Raw genomic sequence first — 17,846 nt, forward strand, 5'->3', positions numbered from 1 at the left:
TGGGTTTGAGCCCTGCATTGGGCTCTGCACTGGGCTCTGTGCTGACAGCGCAGCACAGGGATTTTCTCCCTCTCTCTCTCTCTCTCTGCTCTTCCTCCTCCAAATAAATAAATAAATAAACAAATAAACTTAAAAAATTAAAAGTCTCGTGAGTCCTGCACCATGCAGATTGACACTCCCAATTCTGAAGTAGGGATCCCCAAAACCAAGCAATGCACTAACCCGTTTCTGAAGCAGCAGTGAAACCCACGGTGCAACCTCCGGAGTTAATATAATGTCAACACAGGGCATAAGGACTTGTGCAGAAAAACCATCCTCGCTGAAGATGAGTTCCTGATTTGAAGAAAAGCCTTTAAATTATATGAGCATTATATCTCCATTGAATGGAGGCCAACAGGAAGATTAGGACTGCCACCTTGAGAACTTAATCTGAAAGAGGCCACAGAATGTTGTAAATGACTAAAGAGTTTTAGGAAGGAATGGAAATGAAGAGGAAAGAATCATTTTACATCGACAGGACATTTTTTGTGGCTTTGTAAGAGTAGCTTCAGTCGTGGTTAGACAGGAGGCAAGTTGAGGAATGAGTGAGAGATGAGGAAACGAAGATGACAAGTTTGCCACAAGAGGAGAGAAGTAAGGCAGTAATTGGAGAGCACTGGGCGCAGGAAGCCATGTGTATGTGTTAGGGTGAAGAGATTGCTCACCTCCTGGTCTCTGTAGCATTCCTGAATTTATTCTACCTTTTTGTTTGCACTGCTCTTGCCTTGGTCTGGTTTTCTTTTACCTTTCATTTAGATCAGAGGTCGGCTAACCAATGCCTGCTGGCCACACTAGCCCACTGCTTGTTTTGTAAATAAAGTTCTACTCTAAAGGTTTATTACATGGTCACATGCATTAGTTGATGTGTTATCGAGGACTGCTTTCCTGCTTCAGTGGCAGAGTTGAGTAGTTACAACAGAGACCATATAACCCACAGACTCTAAAATATTTACTGCCTGCCTTTTTGCAGGAAAAGTTTGTCAACCCCTGACCTAGACTTGTGACATTCTCACGCAGATACTTGTCGATGATCTAAGATGTAGCATTTAAGTTCCTTTCTAATCTAGTTTCCAATCTAGTAGTGCTTGGTTTGTTACACATGTTCTTTATTCAAATTGAACTGCTTTTTACTTTGCCCCATATTCATTTTTTTCTCCCTCAGGGTTTGTTCTCTTCAAATGAAGATAATAAAAGCTAACATTTTGTTGAATTTAACTTTGTACCAGGCACTCTGCTAGACAATGAAGTGTGTAATCTCCTTTAATTCTCGTGACAGTCTTATGAGGTTAGAATTGCCATTATGACAGCAAGTAATAATTGATAATAAAACTTAGTGGGTTGTTGAGAGAATTTATTGAGAGAATGTGCATAAAGTGACTGACACACAATAGATATATAAATGGTAGATCCTGCTGTTTTTATTGTTTTCTTTTCCTTTTTTTTAAAGTATAATGTACACTGTTAGTTTCAGGTGTACAATATAATGATTCAACAATTACATTACTCAGTGCTCATCATGATAAGTGTACTCTTAGTTCCCTTTATCTATTTCACCCATCCTCCCACCCATCTCCTATCTGGCAACCACCAGTTCTCCGTATTTAAGAGTCTGGGCTTTTTTGTTTTGCCTTTTTCTTTGTTCATTTGTTTCTGAAATTCCACACATGAGTGAAATCATATGGTGTTTGTCTTTCTCTGACTTATTTCACTTAGCATTATACCCTCTAGGTTCATCCATGTTGTTGCAGATGGCAAGATCTTTCTTTTTTATGGCTGAATAATAGTCCCTTGTGTGTGTGTATATATATCACATCTTCTTTATCCATTCATCTATCAAAGGACATGAGTTGCTTCCATATCTTGGCTATTGTAAATAATGCTGCATAAAACACAGGGGTACATATATCTTTTCAAATTAGTGTTTTCATTCTCTTTGGGTGAATACCGTAGTGGAATTGATGGATCATATGATAATTCTGTTTTTAGTTTTTTGAGGAACCTGCATACTGTTTTCCACAGTGGCTGCACTAATTTGTATTCCCACTAGCATTGCCCAAGGGTTTCTTTTTCTCCACATCCTAGCCAGCACTTGTTATTTTGTGTGTGTGTGTTAATTTTTTTTTTTATTGTAGACATTCTGACAGGTACAAGATGGTATAGCATTGTGGTTTTTATTTGCGTTTCCCTGATGATTAGTGATATTGAGCATCTTTTCATGTACCTGTTGGGCAGTTGTATGTCTTTTTGGAAAATTGTCTGTTCAAGTCCTCTGCCCATTTTTTAATTGGATTATTTGTTTTTCTGGTATTGCATTGTGTAAGTTTTTTATATATTTTTAATATTAACCCCTTATCAGATATATCATTTGCAAATACCTTCTCTCATTCAGTAGGTTGCCTTTTTGTTTTGTTGATGGTTTCCGTTTCCATGCAAAAAGCTTTTTATTTTGGTGTACTCCCAATAGCTTAGTTTTGTTTTTGTTTACCTTGCCTGAGGAGACATACCTAGAAAAATATTTCTATGGCCTATGTCAAAGAAGTTGTTTGTTATTTATTAATTAATTAATTTATTTATTTATAGTCAGCAAGGCATGCAGAACAATACCATTGTTTATACCTTTCCCTCCTACTTCTCATTCTGTTCCTAGAAACAACTACTAACAACTTATAATTTGGGGATGGGTTTTTTTTTTTTTTTTGATATTTACATTTCTAATTAATATACATATATAATTATTTCTTAACTTTTTTTTTCATTTTAAATGTCATATTTTTGACTTTTTAAGGTTCACTACTTAGCTCTCTTATCAACACCATCCCAACCCACCCCTCCAAGAAGCACATTTTCCCTTTCTGTATCCTTCCAGTGCGGTTATAGTGTTCTTGGTTGTTCCAGTGTGGTTATAGTGTTCTTGATTGTCCTTGTTAGACAATGTGTTAATTACACCTAAGCCATGTGGTGTATACCAAGTTACATTTTGTTTTGCAATTCCTTGTTCTCTGCCCCACTTTTTTTTTTCTAGCAGGCAAAATAAATGTGCAGGTGACCCTTGAATAATATGGGGGTTATAACTTTTAACTCCTCCAAAACTTAACTATTAAGAGCCTACTAATGACTAGAAGCATTACCGATAACAAACAGTTAACACATATTTTGTATGTGTACTATATAATGTATTCTAGAGAAAAGAAAATGTTACTAAGAAAACCCTCAGGAAGAGAAAATACACTTACAGTACTTGTATTTATGGAAGAAATTCTGTGTGTAAGTGGACCTGTGCATTTCAAACCCATGTTGTTCAGAGGTCAGCTGTATCCTAACATGAAAAGGAAGGCAATAATCAGAGAGACACTCCGATCTCTGAGGTTGCTCAGAGACTTCAAGAAATAACTGGGCAAGCAGGCTCTGGGGGCAGCCAGTGGCAGATGAGGGCAGTGCTCCCTCAGGGCTCTCGTGGCCTTCCTCTCTACTTAGTTTTTCTTTGCTCCTTTTTTTGTGTACTTACTGCTAATTCCTACTTTCCTACCTTCCAGGTACATTCTTCCAGTATGTATTTTTGTCAGTTTTCTTTTTTCTTCCCCTTAGTATCATTTCCCTTCCTCTTGTTTCATAAAGTGAATTGGTTGTTCTCGAGGCCTGTTGGAGAGCTGTCAGCCTTCCCATCTCTCCTCTGGCTCTCCTGTTTCATGACTCCTCCTGAGAAAAGGATACATGGGAAGTAGATGTTTGAAACCTTGCCTATTTGGCAATGTTCATATTTCATCCCTTACACTCAGTTGATGGTTTTGTTGGAGTTATGGGTTTGGAATCACTTTCCCTTAGAGTTTTGAAGCATAGCTCTATTTTTCCTTTCTGGCTTCCAGTGTTGCTGTTAAGAGTCTAGTGCCATGCTGTCAGGGCTTTGATGCTCTGTTTTCTCTGCACTCCTGGAGGTGCTTCTTTGTGTCCCTTGTGTTCTGGATTTTCAGAATGATGTCCTTAGTTGTTGGTCTCCTCATTCATAGTGCTGGGCATTCAGTGGGCCCTTCCATCTAGCAATTCATGTTCTTCAGTTCTGGAAACATGAATTATGTCTTTGATTTTCCCCTCTCTGTATTCTCTCTTCTCCCTTTCTAGAACATCTGTTTATGATTTTTGTGTATAATTTTCTTCCACCCATTTTTCCATTTTTTTTCTAATTCCTGTAAGTTATCTTCAGTTTTACCTTGCAACTGTCTTTTTTTTTTTTTTTTGGTTAATTCTGCTATCATATTTCTTATTTCTAAGAGTCTCCTGTCCTTTATTCATAAATGCAGTATTTTCTGTCTGCCAAGCCAGTTATCACATAAAGTCCCCAAACAATTAGAGGCAGTACAAGATAGACTTTGATCGGGTGTTGAAATGTTTGGTACTGATACTGGGTGCTATAGTACAAAAGGGTCTAGAGAAAGTACCGTGTGCCAGGAAAACTTGGGACAGATCATGGAGAAGGTGGGATAGGATCAGGACCTAGAGTGTAAGTTTATGCGAGGAACAGTGGCGTTCAGTGGTAGAAAACCTGTTGCTTTTGCAGCCAGGCCCAGCTGGGTCACTGTGAAACCCGTGAAGGTCCAACCTGTCTAACCCTCAGTTTCCTCATCTTTAATGGGACTGATAATATCTATCCTGTAGGGTTGCTCTAAGGAGAGAAGGTCTATATGTAAAATGTTTGACACATAGCTGGAATTTAATAAATATTCTTTATTCTGTAAGTTCCTTGAATCCAGAAAAATATCTTCTCCAGTCACACTAGCAGGTGCTTGCTACATGGTGGGTCGACCATATAGCTCATGAGTGAATAAGTGAGTAAGGGAATAAATGAATGAGGAAAGGGGAGCACCCCAGGCAGAGGAAATAACAGAAATAGTGGCAGAGAAGTTGGAAATAAACATGTTACATGGAAAAAGACTGCTGGGACCTTGGCCTGGCTAAAAAAGTGTGTGTGTGTGTGTGTGTGTGTGTGTGTGTGTGTGTGTGTGTGTGTATGCACACATACATACATACATACAAGTATTTACGGAAGTAGGTCTGGAAAGCTGGACCAGTACTTCTGGAGGGGCTGGGAGGAGAGGGGACTGACAGGAGTTGTGGGGCCAGTATAAAACATTAAATTAATGACCAGATTGGGGTTAGAGAGCTTCTCACTCAGAGAAACTAGGCTAATTCCAGTTTCCAACATGAACATTTGGGCAAGGGAGTTAAACTCCCTGAACTTGGAGAAATGATCCCTGCTCTGTCTACCCCAGAAGGTGGTAATAATCAGGATAAAATGAGCCAGTAGATGTAAGTATGCTTTGTAAGTTTGTGGCAAAGTTTCATTGGCTCAGGAAGCAAATAGAAAAACAGAAATCCTTGTTTATTCACATGACTGAAAAACAACCTGGCTTTTAATCTTTGGAAACAAGAACTAATAAACTATGATAACCTGGGGTATGTTTCACCAAAAAATATTTTTTATGCTCTTTCTTTAATTTGGCTATATGTAATTTTCCTTTGGAATTTTCTCAGTGCCTAGACTGATGTCCAACCCACGAGCCATTAGATACTTGAGGATATTTAAATTTAATGAAGATAGTAAAATTTAAAATTCAGTTCCTCACTCTAGCCACAGGTCAAGTGTCCAATGGCCGTGTGGTCTAGTGATTGCCATTTGATCATTGTAGTAAATTCTGTTGGAGAGTGTTGGGCTTGACTATATAGAATTGTATTATGTATTTTTATATATTTTTTAAATACGTACTTCATTATTGTTGCATGTATTTGTATTATTCTCTCTGAACTCAATTTATAAAGCAGATAAGTGAAGCTTGTCTCTTTGAAAACATTAAGCTGTTTTGTTTTGTTTTTTTACCTACATGGGCCTCAGTTGATTGTTTATAGACTTCTACATCAGTGGCTTTCTATTACAAACAGATTCCCTAACCTGAGGGAAGTTAATAGATTTTCTTAATTAGGGAAGTAACAGGATGTAGAAGATTGAATGATTCAAAGAGCTTTTAGCCTAATTGGAAATGTAATTGATTATGTTTTGCCAGATATCATTTTAACAATGTCTTTTTCTTTTAAGATGCTAAAGAAAACCCTTATGGTGAAGATGACAATAAGAGCCCATTCCCCCTGCAGCCCAAAAACAAACGCAGTTATGCCCAGAATGTGACTGTCTGGATCAAACCCAGTGGCCTACAGGTAATACTACCATTCAAGTTGCTTTCCACTGGGCACAGGAGGAGGGATTCTGGCAAGCAGGCAGACCTTTGATTTGATTTTCCTTTCCTTTGATACTTAGTAATTCATTTACTTCTAACGTTTGTCATTATTTCCAAAAAAGAATTGAGGTGGCCTACAGTAAAACACGTATGCAGCAAAATCACTTCTTAGAAAATTTAGAGCAGTAAAAAACCTAGAGGAAGAGGAGAGACAATTGTGCCAGGAACCCAAGGCAAATGATAATTATATTTGAGCAATTTGGCTCTGAGCTTCCTGCTACCAAGGTCAAAAAAGCAACATGTAGGATTATATGGTTTTTCTGATCTGATAAAAGGAAGCATGTCGGTTCTAGAGAGATACATTTTCCTGGCATTGAATTTCAGTGTAAAATTTTTGACATAGTGAGGCATTGACATAATGGGTTTTTATCTTTAACAACAGTTTTGAGAAAGATATAAAAATCTCTATGGGATTATTTCTTCTGTCCCCACAGTAGAACCCAAGCAATGGCATTACACTTTAATTCTACAAACACACTTTCATGGGAAGCTAAGATGATACTGTCACAAGGTATGTTGCTTTCAGGCAAGGTACTCAGTGATGCTTCTCCTTCCACTGACATATAGTCCTTTCTGCCTGTTTTTAAAAATCATTTTTGAGCCTTTTTTCTCATTTGAGCACCATCTTCTTTTTCTTTGTTCCTCCAATGAATTCAACCTAAGCCAAATGAGAAGAGGCGGTTAGGCCACCTGACAAGGGAAATAGCTTTGGCTGATGGCACAGTTTCTTTTAGCCCCCTCTCCGTGGAGACTGGACACGTCCTGTCGTGGCTAAGAGGGTAGGGGTTTTGTTGGAAAATCAGGTTCTCTCTTTCCTGCCATCCTTGATCCCAGCACTCCCCTGTCACGAGGATTGCTGATTTTTTTCTTAAATTACTTTTTATATTTTGTTTTGGTCTGGTTGTATGTATTTTTTAAGTTTATTTATTTTGAGAGAGAGAGAGAGAGAGAGCAGGCAGAGGAGGGGCAGAGAGAAAGTGGGAGAGAGAGAATCCCAAGCAGGCTACACGCTGTCAGTGTAGAGCCCGATGTGGGGCTCAAACTCATGAAACTGTGAGATCATGACCTGAGCCAAAACCACTTAACCTAACTGAGCCACCCAGGCACCCTTGGATGAATTTTTTAATTGTGAAATACACATAACATAAAAGTTATCATTTAAGCCATTTTAAAGTAAACCATTCAGTGGCATTTAGTACAACCATAATGTTATATACCCATCATCACTGTGCAGCTCTAGAACATTTTCATCACCCCAAAAGGAAACCCTGTACCCATTAAGCAAGTCACTCTACATTCCTGACTTCCCCCAGCCCGTGACAACCACTAATCTGCTTTTTGTCTCTATGGATTTGCCTAGTCTAGATATTTCATATAAATAGCCTCATATAATGTGTGGGTTTTTGTGTTTGGCTTCCTTCACTTAGCATAATGTTTTCAGTGTTCATATATCTTGTAGTATGTATCAGTACTTCATTTCTTTTGATGATGGCTACATTTATCCATTCATTCAGTTGACAAACATTTGAATTGTTTGCGCCTTTTGACTATTGTGAATAATGCTCCTGTGAATATTTGTCAGAATTTTTTTTCTTTTGTTGCTGTGCTGTTGTCATAACTAAGAAATCATTACCAATCTAAGGTCATGAGGGTTTACCCCTGTGTTTTCTTCCGAGAATTTTGTAGTTTTTCCTCTTACATTTAGGTCTCTGAAGCATTTTGAGTTAATTTTTTTGTATATGGTGTGAAGCAAGGGTCCAGCTTCATTCTTTTACATGTGGATATCCAGTTGTCCTGGCACCATTTGTTGAAGAGACTATTATTCTTTTCCCCCAGGTCCTGGTGCCCTGGCCAAAAAGCAGCTGGCCATAGATATATGAGTTTACTGGGTTTGTTTTTGTGAGACAAGTTCATTTCTGTCACCAAGGGGATTTATTATCAAACATTTTGAAGGAGGGAGGTGCTTTACTAATGTTGAACAGAACAGTGACATTAACTCACAAGAGATTCTCTGTTCCCATATTCATTTCTCTAAACATTTAGGGATATCCTTTTGTATTCTTACCCCTGTTACCACAGAATCCTTATGTTGAAATCTTTTTACCCTTGATAGACAGACGTACAGAAGATTTTAAGAAATGCAAGGAAACTACCTGAAAAAACACAGACATTCTATAAGGTAAGACTGTCAGAATTATAGTGGAAAAGGGTGGGCCCTGGGATGTGTGCCAAAAATAAATGGTTCACAGTAGTTATGAATGTGGGGTGGCCAAGTGAACATGGACAGGAATTAGAAATGTTTAGCTTATGCCTCAGTTTTTTCCTTGATAAAGTCAATAGAAATGATAGGTCCACTGCTGACCCAAAATCTAAGAAGTGGATGTGTTTAAATGACCTGGTTCTGTGCAGAAGGGCTCCTCCGTATTGGTGCTTCTGTGAATGGCTGAGGGAAGGAGTTGAAAGAACCTGTGGGTCAAAGCCCTTAACCCCTGTCACCACTCTCCTGTGAGTATCCAGCCAAACCCCAGGCAGCCAGGATGACTTCCTGGGATGGTGATCTCCCAAAGCATTCTTACTGTACCAGAGAAGCTGCTCTCAGGAATGACTATTAACATTGCACTTTTATGAGTTGCAAAAGGACGGCCCTCTGGAATCCTGTCTAGCTGAATCCAGAACAGTTGGTGGAGGGGATAAAGTTACAAGGAGGGGAGTTGAGGGGGTAATTTAAGTACACTCCTTGTTTCTCCCCTGTCCATCTGGTGTTTGGCCAGAATTAAATTAAGTGGCAGTGTGAGGTATGCCGTGTTGTCACTTGTAGCCTAGCTACTAATATATTATGGTGCGCATAACGTACCCAGGCTAGCATCTCTTCCCGGAGAATATACGTGCTACTCTGTCTGGGTGTTATCTCATTACCTTCATGTCACTGGTGTCTTCAAACCTAATTGTGGCAAAGAAGAGCAACCTTAATCAGAGTTCAAACAGCTGCTCAGTCCACCATGCCCTCCCTCCCCATGAAGCTGAGCTCACACAGGCCCTTGATGACCACTATTTGGCCGTCTATCCAGATGGCACGCTTTACTTTCACCTTCTTCTGAACTTTTCACCCGTTCACAGGTGATAGTAGAGAAGTGGTCAGAAAGCCCACTTCTTTTCTGGTTTTATATAATCCCACATACCAGATGTGGAAGGGACTCTTTTTGTTGGGCAAGAGTCAGCCCCTCCTGTGGGCAAGGACGAGGTCATCCTTCTTGTTTTATAAATGAGACCACTGAGACCTGGAGAGGCTACACAGCTTGCCTAGATTGCACTGCTAAGTGGTTTTAGAGGCACTTTGTATTTCTCTTGCTTCCATCCACTGCCCGGCCCTTCTTTTTATGGCAGTCTCTCAAGTCAGACTTCTTGAATCCTCCAGAGCCTCCTCCAAGCGTGTTGTTGTTTGGCCTGAGGCCCATCCAGAGAGGAGGCACCAGAGGGTTCAGAGCCCTCTGAGGTTTGAGGCATGCCTTTTCCATACCTGAGTAACAGGAGAAAGGTAATCCTCCTGAGAGTTACAAGTGAATGGTGTGTGACAAGGGTCTCTTCATGTTTGGTGTAAGCACTCAGTCTGCCAGCTTTCTGATTGCCTGTAGAGGACCTGGTCGTGTCATCACATTCTCTTGTTATTGGCATCTCTGTATGAGCATTTGTTCTCCTATAAAAATGCTCACTTAAGTTCGGAGATCAAGGAAAACTTATTCTAAGCTGAGCATTTAGAAAGTACGTGATAAGGAAAATGCATTTCAGGAACATTGGTTTTTTTGTTTTTGTTTTCTTTTTAATCTTGTTTCAGGAGCTAAACCGTTTACGAAAGGCCGCCCTGGCATTTGGTTTCCTGGACCTGCTCAAAGGGGTGGCTGACATGCTGGAAAGGGAGTGCACACTGCTGCCCGACACAGCGCACCCAGACGCTGCATTCCAGTTGACCCATGCTGCCCAGCAACTCAAGCTCGCCAGTACCGGCACCTCCGAGTATGCTGGGTATGAGCACAACATCACACCTTTGCACACAGACTTCTCCGGAAGCAGCACCGAAAGAATGTAAAGCCGACTTTGGGAGCCTTCCTTCTTTTGTCATTCCAGGTGAAAATGATTTAGGGTAAAAACTTTTTAGTTTGTTCACCTCTGCAGGAGCCACCCGAAGAACTCCGAGGCTGTCTCAGAAGCACCACTTGCTGGTTTCAGTGACTCTGCTAGAGTCTGAGGGAGGTTCCGAAGAGTGGTTGCCAGTTTGGGCTTTGACTTTAGCTTTTGGGGGCTGAGTCTTTAAGCCCAAAAAAACGCTGTTGCTCCCACAATGGGCACATCTCAGAAACTTAAAAGACTGTTGAGCACAGAGCTCTCTCCCACTTCCTCAGGAAATCTAACCAGCAAGGGCTCTCCAGCTTCCTGAAAGGCACCTTTTTCCTTTTCTCTCTCAACCATAAGGACACTTTCAGCCTCCTGTCCTTAGAATGAGTAGCCCAGACTGTCTGGGGCTTGCTAAATACAAGCCCAACACCTAATTAAGCTTCAGAACTTTCCTTAGAACTTGGGCAAAAACTTGGTGGTAACCCTTTGGTGCTTTTGGTATGTCTTGAGATACAGACTTTTAAACAGCAACCATAAATGTATAAAATGATTCCTGTTTCTTCAAGTTGTTTTGTTTTTTTTTTTAATGAAAATAAAATACTTGATTTTCTATGAAATGGATTCACTGGGAAGCTAATGGGTCTTTGCCTTTTGGTCTGTCCTATCACCTGTGTATAATTTCGGCTTCCTAAGCGGCACAGGTTCATAAGTCCCCAGAGTTCCTTGGGTTCCATATGGACTTCCTTGTTTCTGACATTGGTTAGGTCTCTGCCTAAGCCAGGTTCCACCCGTGGATTCTGACGGATCACTGTGGTCAGTTACAGTACCTTTTCATTAGCTAGCTTCATGATATTAGGCAAGTCACATAACTTCACTAAGCTTTGTTTATGTCATCGATACTTTTCAAATTGTTCTGTGGACTTCCTAAGGTATTACTCCCTCCCTCGGGCTTTAACCCGAGCAACCATTTTAACATGCTATATAATGTTTTCCCTGAACAAAGGACTTATCATTAACAACTTGAAAACCTATCAGACTAAATGATCTTCAAACACAAGTTATTAGGATTTTGATTGTAAATGTTTAATAGAAATACACAATCTTTTGCTTTCTCAGACAGCAATAAAGGAGTTTTAACAATCACTAAGAATACAGGATTCTGCCACAAAGATGCAGCATATACTGCAAAGCTGATCTGTCCAAATAAACATAGAAAGTCAATTGAAAGAACAACAGAAGTTAACACAAACAAGTGTTGACAGAAGTTACAGACATGCAAAATACCCCTCAGTGCAGTGAACTTATAAAAATAAAAATCAGCCAGCCTATGCTAATCAGATGTTTTTAGGTCAAACCAAGTTTCCATATTGGACTCAGAGAAACAGCATAACTCACTGAGTCCCCCTTTCCCAAGAACAGTAGGAATGGCAGAACAGAAAGAGCTATCATGCTCTTAAATTCTTTAATACAAGCATTACTTCTAACATATTTTACTTGGTTAACTTGGAATGTATTAGAGGAAACAATGTTTTTGACAATGACCAAACTTTACAACGTATGGATTTTCCTCAGTTCCTCTGTTGGTGGGTTTCCTGCCAGGAAGCTTTGTTAAGCTTCTCCAGCCAAAGTTCTCACTCTTTTTTTACCGTCTGACGGCAGACAGGTGAAACCAAAGAAAGCAGGTGTTTTTGAGGTCCGTTCTACCAGTCACTCTGACAGGTACACGAGTAAATGGACTCAGCCAGTGCAGAGGATGATAGCAAGGTTTTTTATGTATGTGCACAGCCTGAGGCCATTTTGTAGGTCTGTTTTGTCTGCTCCCAGGTTGCCACAGGCTGCACTGCCAGCCACTGTCTTACTGCCAGTTTCACCCTCTGACACCCTGTAGCCATTTGGGTTTGGAACTCTTATAATCTCATTGTTTTCTAACTAATATTTCATCTTTCTCTAGTGTTGAAAATAGTTCTGATTTAGCCAGGAATGAAGTAAGTGATCATGGTGTTCCAAGGTTCTGACCGGTTTCTCCCAAATCATTCCATGCCTCTCCCGTGCACACACAGGTAAGCACGTAGCAGGTGGTGTTAGAGGCCAAAAGATTCAGAGGTAATAGGTGTTCTCTAGCTCCACTCAGACTCAGAAATGTTTTATCAATGACTGAGTTGAACTTGATTTTCCAAAAATCAATGCCACCCCACTTAACAAGCAACTCCTTGGATACAGAATGTATCCAAGGTCCTGCCTGAGTCACTTTCACAGCCCCCTGTAGAGGCACAGTGGTTTTTTTCTTGCAAGCAACAGCTGAAAAGAACAATTCCCAGCTATAAGAATGGCCAGTACCTGGTAGGGTTAGGGCACTGAAGAAATATCTCTGGCCCGTGTGAGAGTGACAGGACAAGGAGTGTGTGGGGGTAGGGCTGAGTCTTTTGCGGTCATTAATGGAACACACAAGAACAAACCTGTCCTCAGATACCAGGAACCCATGTCATGCAAGTACTACACTAAGATAGTTCGGTAAATTCAGGAATGTTATGGGGGAAAAGGGAAGATAGCTTCACTGAGAATTTAATCATTTAACTTTAAAAAAACTTTTACATCAGTACAAGAAGGTAAAACTGTAAGAATTATAGATTAGGCTCAAACTGGCAAGGAATCCTCTCAATCTTTGTTTTCAGTGGACCTTTTTCTTTTTTTGTCCATAGCGCCGCCTGCGCTGTTTATAAAGGTGACGAAAATTTATGTACAACCCTGAAAAAGAAAAGAAGCCAGTGAGAAAAGGGAATCTTGGTCTGTATTTATAACCAGAAGCTCTTGGGGCAAGGACAGTCTCTAGATGTCTGCCTGTCCTATCCACCAGCACTGTGCTCACTGTAGGTGCTCAGAAATTACAGCTTTGAACCAAGTTATTATCAATGCACTGGAGACCCTTCATTTTTTCCCCAGAGGGTTTATAATTTAACTTCCCTCCCATATTCTAATATGAAAATTTTCAAACATGCTGCAAGATTAAAATACTGTACAGTGAACACCACCTAGATTTAAACTTTAAGTTTTTATTATATTCGTCTGAGCACATGCCCACTCCCACCTCATCTTTGATGTATTTCACTGTAAGTAGCAGACATCAGTATACTTCACCCCGAAACATTCCATTAATTAGAGTTCAGTTTTCTTTTTTTCTTCCTTTTAAGGTAAGATTTACACAAAATTAAATATACAAACCTTAAGTATAAAAACAACCCTATTTTTAGTTCAATTTTTAATATAATAATGTGTATTAAGCACTAGTCTAAAAGGTATGAAATGCTTTTCTAGGAAGGAAATTCGAAAACGCAGGATTTCAGAGTCAGAAAAAACTTTCCAATCCTACTTGACTACTAACTAGTTCTATGGCTTAGCCTCACCTCAGTTTCCTCGTTGTACAAGGTTAAAAACACCTATTTTACAGGATTACTAAGCATGTGTATTTGGAAAAGCACCTTGATCTATATGCAAATGTAACTGTAGTACTGCTTCTAAATTATGCAAATTTGAGATTTCATTCTGACAGATAAGAACCACATTATTCATTGCAAGCAAACTAAATAGGAGTATAAAACCTCGTAAATTAGAGTGTATAACAATATAGCCTGAAGAAAAGCCACTAAAGTTAATGCACATTAAAATACTTCTACTCTTCTAACTTTTCTAGTAAAGTATTTTAAGGGTCTTTCCAATACTTCTTCCTCTTTTAACACTTTCAGTATCATGCCTCATGGAGCCTAGTTGCAGTAAACCAGATTTATTTATCCAGTAATAGGGATAAAGAATTTTTTTAATGAGTGCATCTTCCAAATTGAAGCTTACTCCCTTCAAGGGCCAAACATTTTAACATTTCTGGTCAGAAATCTTTCTAAAATAAATGATACCCTCTCTGAAATAGGAAAGGAGAAATTGCATAAAATTTAACCTCTGGCAAATGATCTACACCCATACTGTGCTTCTGCCACGTGCTGATACCTGGAGGCCCTCCTAAAGGGTATGTGATCAGTACTAACTGATCAAGACCACTGAGCTTTTGGGGTTCTCGGGTTTACTTTTTGTGGTCTTCCTCTCACTGGGGTAGCCACCACGATGGTCCCCAGTGATCCTACCTTCTGGGATCTCATACCCTTGTGTATCCCCTCCTGTCCTCTACTAGGTTGGTCTGTGTAGCCAACAGAATATGGCAGAAGTGATGGTATGTCACTTCTGAGACAAATGAGTCAAATCAACATGGTGTATACCTTACTTAACTTTACGCAATGTTATATGTCAAATATATTTCAATAAAAAATAGATAAAATTTAAAAACAAAAAAGAGTGTGGCTTCTGCCTCTCAGACCACTTGTTCTGGGGGAAAGCCATGTCACGAGCAGCCACGAGCAGCCACATGGAGATGTACTGTGGCAAGAAACTGAAGCCTCCTGTCTACAGCTACATGTGTGAGCTTGGAGCAGATCCTCCAGCCCCAGTCAAGTCTGCAGAAACTGCAGTCTCCACTGGGCTGACAGACTGACTGAACCCTCAGGAGGGACCCTGAGCCACCCAGCTAGTCTGCTTTCTGACCCTCAGAAACATTGTGAGATAACAAACATTTGCTGTCTTAAGCAACTAAGTTTTGGGGTAATTTGTTACACAGCAATAGATAACTAACATAGTATCCGCTCTCATATCCTGTTGCTAGAAGAGCAGACAGCCATACTTATTTAGGGCCACCTTAAGATTTTTGAGAACTAAAACAGAAATATATAGATTAAAATGCATTAGAACTTTATCTAAAGTAAACAGTCCTTACAGTTAGGAAGACTTTTAAATTTCTCCTATTTTCAATAATTAGGTTTGCTTCTTTTAATTCTTAGTTTTTATGAATTAAGGCAAGAATTTATGATTTTATATAAAAGTAAATTAATATATAAGCAGGTTTTACATAAGGAACAGGGTGGGGGCTAAGGGAGCTTTCCTATTGTTAAGTAGAAGGCTTTATGACATCTCTTGGCTGCTCAGAAGCCTTTACTGCCTTCTTCCTTCCTTGCTGCCAGTGGTATTACCACCTCTGTGAACTCTAGATAAGGAATGTGTCAGTGAAATTATTAAAATGAGCTTCTTAAAAGAGTTTCTTACATTGTTTTAAACATGAAATATGGTGAACTCCCAATGACCAAGAAGATAACCACTGGAGATTTGGAAGATACACGTAGCATATTCTTGTGGGTCCGTTTTATACAAGTAATGTTTTTCTAACTCTACACTACTCTTCTGGAAAGAAAATCCCTAATAAGGACTTGGAAAACTTTGAATCATTTAATTCTACTCTCTAAGAAGTGACTGGAAAAAGTCTATTACAGAGCCAATACTTACCTAAAAATAATATTATGAGATAAATCTGAAGAAAAAAGGAAAATCTAACTTTGATTTTCACTGGATATGGCAATGTGAAACTGAATCTTCCTGTTTCATTGAATACTGGAATGGACTGGATCACTGAGACAGCTGAGAGCAGAAATAACTTGTCAGAAACAAATGAAATACAGTCCCATCTAGCCTCCTTAATACAGAGGGCTCGTGCCTCTTCCATTCCCCACCCCCCTAGTTTTCATGTGATAACCCTCCACGCTGACAAAAGGAAGATGAATGAAGAACAGTCATTTTGATAGCACTGAGATTCAGTCTTCTCTAAAATGGAGAGAAAAAGCCCTACTTGACCCACCCACTAGGTGTGTGTTGGATAAAATGAAGTTGTCGCTAAGAACCTGCTTTGGAAAATTTTAAATACCGTATAAATAGGAAGCATACAATACATGAACACCCAGCTTCCAAACTTTACAAAAACGAGCTACTTCCCTGAAACAGTCTGGGTACCATGAGTACTATGGAAGGAAGCCACGAGAAAGAAATTCTTAAAAAGTCTAACACCCATATATCAGACTAAGGCTGGCACAGGAAGAAAGAAAGTTTAGCTATCTTTTAGCTTAGCTATCTTTAGAACTAAGCTTATAAAACCTAGTGTTCTTGAAAGTACCTTCTGCCAAACATCCCAGAGGATACAAGGGTATCCACACAGTGTAACGAAGCCATGTGAGCACCTTCCAATCCATGTCAATGCAGGAAAGCATGTAGAAGGGGTACCTATTGAAAATAAGGAATTCAGATGTGAAAAGCCACTTCAGGTCCTGAATGCAACCCTAGAACATCATTCAAGAAGAATCATTTCACAATTAGCCACACATGGCTTCTTCAGAACAGAATTCTAATCCTGGGCTCTCTACCCACAAACTCCCATCACACCCCTCCTCCAATTTTCAGTGGATGTGAACTCTGATGGCAGACTAAGTTTAGGTCCTAAGACAACCTTCTTTGGAATAGTTCAGTATATGGAGTGAATGCTCAGAAGCTCTTTGGCTTCGTTCCTAGTTCTAAGTTCCAAGAGGTAAAGACAAACACCGTGACAATTTATCCCTGGATCAACGAATGTCATCAAAATTTCAGTATACAAAAGACCCCTAATCTAGAATCAGACACTCTATTGAAAACACAAGGGGCACCCGGGTGGCTCAGCCAGTTAAGCAGCCGACTTCAACTTGGGTCATGATCTCATGGTTCGTGAGTTTGAGCCCCGAATCAGACTCTGTGCTGGCAGCTCAGAGTCTGGAGCCTGCTTCAGGTTCCGTGTCTCTCTCTCTCTCTCTGCCCCTCCCCAGCTTGCACTCTGTCTCTCTCAAAAAATAAGCATTAAAAAAAATTTTTTTTGATAAGAGATAAAAGAATTTTTAACAGAGTTAATATTAAGTACCTATAATCTCTTTCACATTTGTATTAGCAGATTTAAGAGGGTATACGGGATACTATGGGACCAGACCACTGTTAAGATAAATCTAGGATTGCTAACTACTTCTCCCTCTCAACTATTAAGTTTGCAAAATACTAGAGCTCAGGAGTCAATGTGCAAAATCCTTTCTCCACCTGACTGAAAAAGAAATGGAATAGGTATGGTCTGGCAGATAAGAACCCCTCTACTATTAATGGATATATTTTTTAAAGATATTTTCTTCTATGACAATTGAGAATGGAAGAATCATATAAGGCTGATTCAAGTTTCAGTAATCTTGTAGTAAAAGATTTCTATCATTCCTTCTAGAAGGCTGGTATTCACTGTTTCCATCCAGCCTGACTACTCCTTCAACCCCGTGTTTTTTCAGCTTTTTCAAAAATATTTCCATGTGGATGAGTCCTCTCTTTCCAACAAGACAGCAAGAAGGGTAACACAGGTCTTTCATTTCTCCAGATCTCTCCTCCCTCTGTTCTCCAGTGCCTACACTGGTATTATGATTGCTTTAAAAAAAAAACACTGTGTGTCTCCTTTGCAGAGCTCACAGATTCAGCTAGAACTCTCCACAT

The 17,846-nt window shown here is 39.7% G+C and overlaps 2 protein-coding genes across 4 annotated transcripts in view; one reads left to right on the forward strand and one right to left on the reverse strand.

Annotated features, from left to right (window-relative positions):
• INTS14 (integrator complex subunit 14) overlaps positions 1–10,983 on the forward strand; it is a 30,786-nt gene extending 19,803 nt beyond the window's left edge. For all 3 annotated transcript variants that reach the window (XM_030317901.1, XM_030317900.1, XM_030317902.1), the window contains 3 exons: positions 6,125–6,243; positions 8,437–8,502; positions 10,156–10,983. In XM_030317901.1, coding sequence (XP_030173761.1) covers positions 6,125–6,243; positions 8,437–8,502; positions 10,156–10,407 — 437 coding nt within the window. In that variant the 3' untranslated portion in view covers positions 10,408–10,983. The remainder of the gene's footprint in view (positions 1–6,124; positions 6,244–8,436; positions 8,503–10,155) is intronic.
• A 511-nt stretch (positions 10,984–11,494) lies between these two features.
• HACD3 (3-hydroxyacyl-CoA dehydratase 3) overlaps positions 11,495–17,846 on the reverse strand; it is a 39,166-nt gene continuing 32,814 nt past the window's right edge. Inside the window, exons 9-11 of the mRNA XM_030317904.2 lie at positions 16,471–16,577; positions 15,810–15,941; positions 11,495–13,178 (exon numbers count right to left, since the gene is read on the reverse strand). Of these exons, the coding sequence (XP_030173764.1) occupies positions 13,102–13,178; positions 15,810–15,941; positions 16,471–16,577 (316 nt within the window). The 3' untranslated portion in view covers positions 11,495–13,101. The remainder of the gene's footprint in view (positions 13,179–15,809; positions 15,942–16,470; positions 16,578–17,846) is intronic.

The sequence above is a fragment of the Lynx canadensis genome, chromosome B3 (assembly GCF_007474595.2).
Source record: "Lynx canadensis isolate LIC74 chromosome B3, mLynCan4.pri.v2, whole genome shotgun sequence".
NCBI lineage: Eukaryota > Metazoa > Chordata > Mammalia > Carnivora > Felidae > Lynx > Lynx canadensis.